This window comes from Pteropus alecto, unplaced genomic scaffold, assembly GCF_000325575.1.
Source record: "Pteropus alecto unplaced genomic scaffold, ASM32557v1 scaffold34, whole genome shotgun sequence".
Lineage (NCBI taxonomy): Eukaryota > Metazoa > Chordata > Mammalia > Chiroptera > Pteropodidae > Pteropus > Pteropus alecto.
This window is the reverse complement of record NW_006435763.1, coordinates 4,370,074-4,375,126: the sequence shown is the minus strand read 5'-3', so window position 1 is coordinate 4,375,126 and position 5,053 is coordinate 4,370,074. Positions and strand designations below refer to the sequence as shown.

The following is a 5,053-nucleotide window of genomic DNA, read 5'->3' as shown; positions in this document are numbered from 1 at the left end:
TCTTAACCTTCTGTTTTTTTTTTATTTTGCTTCTAAACTCTCCATGTTAATCTGCCAGAGCTCAATTTTTTAAATTAAAGTTCCTCTCGAAAGACTGCCTATAATTCCTCAGAAATGTCGCACTCTGTAGACAATGGACTTTTACATCACGTGACTCTGAAGATCCCAGGACAGAGGGATTATTATTTTCCCCCATTTTACAAATGAGGGACCTGAAGCTCAGAGAGACTAAGTAACCTGCTCAAGGTCATCTAGCTTTTTTTTTTTTTTTTTTTAAATCTCAGGCCTGTCTGAACCCAGAGCGTATGCCATTAATGACACCAGCCGCACGGGGCACCTCCTCTGGCCTGTCTCTCTCTCTCTCTCACTCCATTTCTCTGTTCAACAAATAACAGAGAAGGAACTTGGGCTTTGGAGTCAGACTGTCCTGAATTTAATCCCAACTTCAGGGTCTTGTTTAAAACACACGATTATGATATCTACTTCTCTGGCAGTAGTGAAAATCAAATGAGTTTTTTTTATTATTATTATTATTATTGTACCTAATACTTTTATCCTGGCACACAGAAATAAGCTGTGAATGTTAGAGTCTCTGGCACCCTTGAACACCTCTTCCTTTTCTCAGCTGCTTCCCCCAGACACTCACATAAACCTGAGCTCGGACTCCCGTCGGACCAAAACTTCACGGAGACGCTGGATTTTCGCCATCTCCAGCTCGATCTCCTCGGGCATCATGGTTGTCTCCGCCATGGAGATGATGTCCAGCTGATCTGTGTGGGAGAAATGAAACGTAGGTGTCAAGAATCCAGGGCCGCGCCGGTTCGCATTTCTCCCGTTCCAGGACAGACTTGATCCAGTGACCTTCACACATGGCAAAGGCACACGGATCTCAGTCTGCACTGCAAGCGACTGTTTGTGAGATGGTCCTTTGGAGACTGGAAAGCACGTTTCCCATGGGAACCCTGTTGTGATGGCAAGAGGAGGCTCAGGTGGGCTCAGCAAAACCTATTCAAGGTTATAGATGTGGCCTTGACAGTCTCTGCTTTGTCCCGGCTCCTGAGCTTCTGCTGGACCACAATCACTTTGCCCTGTCCCAGCCTCCAAGACCAAGTCCAACTTTAGGCAGCAGAAAGTTTTATAATAAAGACTCTATAGTAGTACTACTGATTATTATCTTATAGGAATACCAAGTAATGTAATAGTAATATGAAATAATACAAGTGTGTTGTAGAAAATCCAGATAATACAGAGAGGCAAAAAAGGACAAAAGGTCACCCATGACCACACTGCTCAGAGGGAACCACTATACACATTCTGATGGGCATTCTTCTGGTCTTATATTTGTAGATAGAGTTATATATGTTGCCATGCATATAAAACCATATATTAAAAAACTATATAGATTACTACACATACATTATCATATATAGATAAAGACACATATTTTTGAACATATGTATGTATATATGCATGTGTTTTCGTTCGCTTGGGCCACCATAACAAAATACCAGAGGCTCGGCGGCTTAAACAACAGACATTTATTTTCTCACAGTTCTAGAGGCTGAAAGGCCCAGATAAAATCAGACAGAGTCAGTTTCTGGTGAGAGCTCTCTTCCTGGCTTGTTGACTTCTTGCCCTGTGCTCGCATGGCCCCTTCTTCGTACACACACCCGCCCACACACACACAGGGAGAGAGAGAGAGGGCGAGAGAGGGAGGAAGGGAGGGAGGGGAAGAGAGAGAGAGATTGAGAGAGAGTAAGCACGCAAGCAAGCTAGCTCTCTAATATCTCTTCTCATACGAACACTAATTCTATAAAGTCTCACCCTTAGGATCTCATTTAACCTCAGTTACTTCCTTAAAGTCCCTATTTCCAGCCATACAGGGCATTAGGGCTTTAACATATACATCTGGGAGGAACATAAACATGCAGTCCGTAACACTATGCATGTATGTGTATATTTGTGTGTGTACATATTACCACATGTGTTCTATTAACATTTTGGTGTGCATTCTTCATATATATATAAATTTATGTAATTATATGTTATATATGTGGTGTGCATATATAGGGTAATACATATGTTTATTATACACATATATGCACATACACAAGTATTTTTAATTGAATATATTTGACATAACATTGTATTCCCATGTTTATGCATTCCCATGTTTATTACAGCATTATTCATGATAGCCAAGATATGGAAACAACCTAAAAGCACATGAGTACATGAATGGATTTTTAAAGTGTGATATATATATATATATATATATCATATATATGTATACATATATACACACATATATACATATATGTACATACATGTATATGTGTGTACATATATATGTATATGTATATGTATATACACACACATATATGTATACACATATACATGTGTGTATACATATATCTATATGTATACACACACATACGCACACACACACAATAGAATATTATTCAGCCATGAGAAGGGAGGATATCCTGCCATTTGTGACAACATGGATAGACCTTGATCACATTATACTAAATCAGACGAAGAAAGACAAGTCCTGTATGATCTCACTTATATGTGGATTCAAAAAAAAGTCAATCTCATAAAAAACAGAGATGGTTACCAGGGGAGGGGTTGCAGGTAAAACTGATGTTGTTTAAGGGTACAAACTTGCAACAAGTAGTGAATACACACAGGTACTTTTTAAGGGTCTGAAAACATGGACGCCAAAACACAAGTAGCTAAAAAAGTTAATATATGCATAATCTGTGCATATATCTATACATGCACAGACACATATACAATTATATATGTATAAATTCACCATTATAGGTCTGGTTTTATGACAGAAACCCTACTGTATAAAGTTATACCCTACTGTATAAAGTTAGGGGGTCATACTTTATTACCCGCTCCTTTCGCTTAACAACATACCATGAGCATTTTCACACGACCTTGGATGTTCTTCTCTGGCAGCAGTGTGAAAGGCTGTGTAGTTTTCTATTTGTGGCTGTACTATGATTCATTTCATCAGCCCCCCGACATTTAGATTGTTTTCCACTTCCCCCACGATGAACAGCTCTGGGATGAGCATTCTCAAAGCTCCATCTCTGCGTGCATTTAAATCTTTGGGTCACATTTGCAGAGGGAATGCCTGGGCTGAAAAGGATGCGGTATTTTAAGGCCTTTCCCAGGAGGAGAAGGAGACGCAGAGGAGGGGATGTTCTTGTTCTACTGTGAGGCCAACGTCGCATCACCTACGTCTGCCAACTCTTTCCACACCCAGCACCTCAGTTCTGCTACCTGGCATGTCTTTTTCCTTACTTCCAAGCCCATGGTTTGGAAAGTTGCCTTCTCTCTACCTGTCTTCCTTCTATGACTTAGAGCCCAGGCTCAGCACACCTGCTCAGGTACTGTGATTTGCAGGCTTCCCTTAAGTCAGCTCTTCCCTGCTTGGATCTCAAAATAGTGCCCACTCCCAGGAGCCCACATGATGGTTTATTATTTGTGGGAAGCTCCTGACCCCGAGTTCTTCACTAGGAGTTGGATTTTTGGTAAATTGCCATACCCTTCAACAATCTCCAACCCCCTAACACATCCATTCCATAAGCCAAAATTACCTGCCACCTCTCCACCAATCAAAGGCCTGTCTTGAGGAAGGAGGGAAGGAAGGAGAAACAAGATTAGAATATTAATATTAATTGAGCGTTACTGCGTGCTTGGCTCCAACCAGGCTAGAGGACTGACTTCAACGAGCACCAACTCTGGGCACGAAGCCATAGAGGGTTGTGGTGACCTGGAGTTGGGAGTTAGGGAGTGTTTTAGAACCAAATGTCTGGGTTTGAGTGGTGGCTCTGCCCCTCGCGAGCTGTCCAGCCTTGGAGAGTTAGCTAGTCTCTCATGACTCAGTTTCCTCCTCTGTAATGCGAGGGTACTAAGAGACCCATCCACCTGGGGCAGCTGTGAGGACTGAATTTAACCGAGGCACATCAGGCTCAATGCATGGTTACGACGGCCTGCATTACCACCACTGAGCCCTCTCTGCCACGCCATCTCTTTGTCCTCGCCACAAGCCAGCAGGATTGCGATATTCCTCTCTCTCTCTCTCTCTCTCTCTTGCAAATAAAGAAACAACAACTCAAAGCTGAGCCCATGTGTGCCTCCACAATGCACACTCTTTGTCTCAGATGCCTGCAGACGTTCTGAGTCCGACACCCCTGTTCACTCATATCTTAGAGTCAAGGGCAGTGTCTGAGTTTCCTGGGGCTGCGGTAACAAATCGCCACAAACTGGGTGGCTTAAAACAACAGGAATTTCTTCTTTCACATTTCTGGAGGCCAGAAGTCCCAGATCGAGGTGCCGGCAGGGCTTCGCTCTCTCCAAAAGCTCTGGGGGAGCATCCTTCCATGCCTCCCCCAGATCCTGGTGGCTCTCGGCCAGCCTCAGCTTGTGGCAGCTTGTGGCAGCATTGCCCCAATCTCAGCCTCCTGTTTCACGTGGCCTTCTTCCCTGTGGCTCTGTTCTTTTCCGTCTTGTTGGATTTAGGGCCAGCTCTAATCCAATATGATCTCATTCTGATCTTTATTTTAATTACCTCTGCAAAGACCCTATTTCCAAATGAGGTCATGTCCTGAGGTTCTGGGAGGATCCGAACTTTGGGAGAGCACGATTTAAGCTGCTACAGTGATGAATGGTCACAGGTTTGCAAACTCCCTGACCGCAATGTCAGACTCTCCAAGAATTTTAGTCCTTGGACATGGAGAACAGCCCTGGCTGGAAGCAGCAAAGGTCCCACGAAGCAGCCAGGAGATAGGGCCTGGTGACAATCAGCTTGGTCTGAGGCCAATCACCAGCTGTATGACCCTGAATAAGCCCCTTATCACTTAGCGTCACTTTTTTGTTTGCAAAATGGAGTTCAATAGCTACCATGTGTTACACTGTGCTAGGGGCTTTATATGTGTTATCTCATTTAATCTCTCTGTTCTACAGATGATGAATCTGAGGCCGAGAGAAGGAAAACATCACATAACTGGAATGTTGCAGAGACAGAATTCCA

At 43.2% G+C, this 5,053-nt stretch overlaps 1 protein-coding gene across 1 annotated transcript in view; it reads right to left on the bottom strand.

The window, feature by feature from the left end:
• CUNH16orf45 (chromosome unknown C16orf45 homolog) overlaps nucleotides 1–5,053 on the bottom strand; it is a 90,672-nt gene that overhangs the window by 39,282 nt on the left and 46,337 nt on the right. Inside the window, exon 2 of the mRNA XM_006910902.3 lies at nucleotides 647–770. Coding sequence (XP_006910964.1) covers nucleotides 647–770 — 124 coding nt within the window. The remainder of the gene's footprint in view (nucleotides 1–646; nucleotides 771–5,053) is intronic.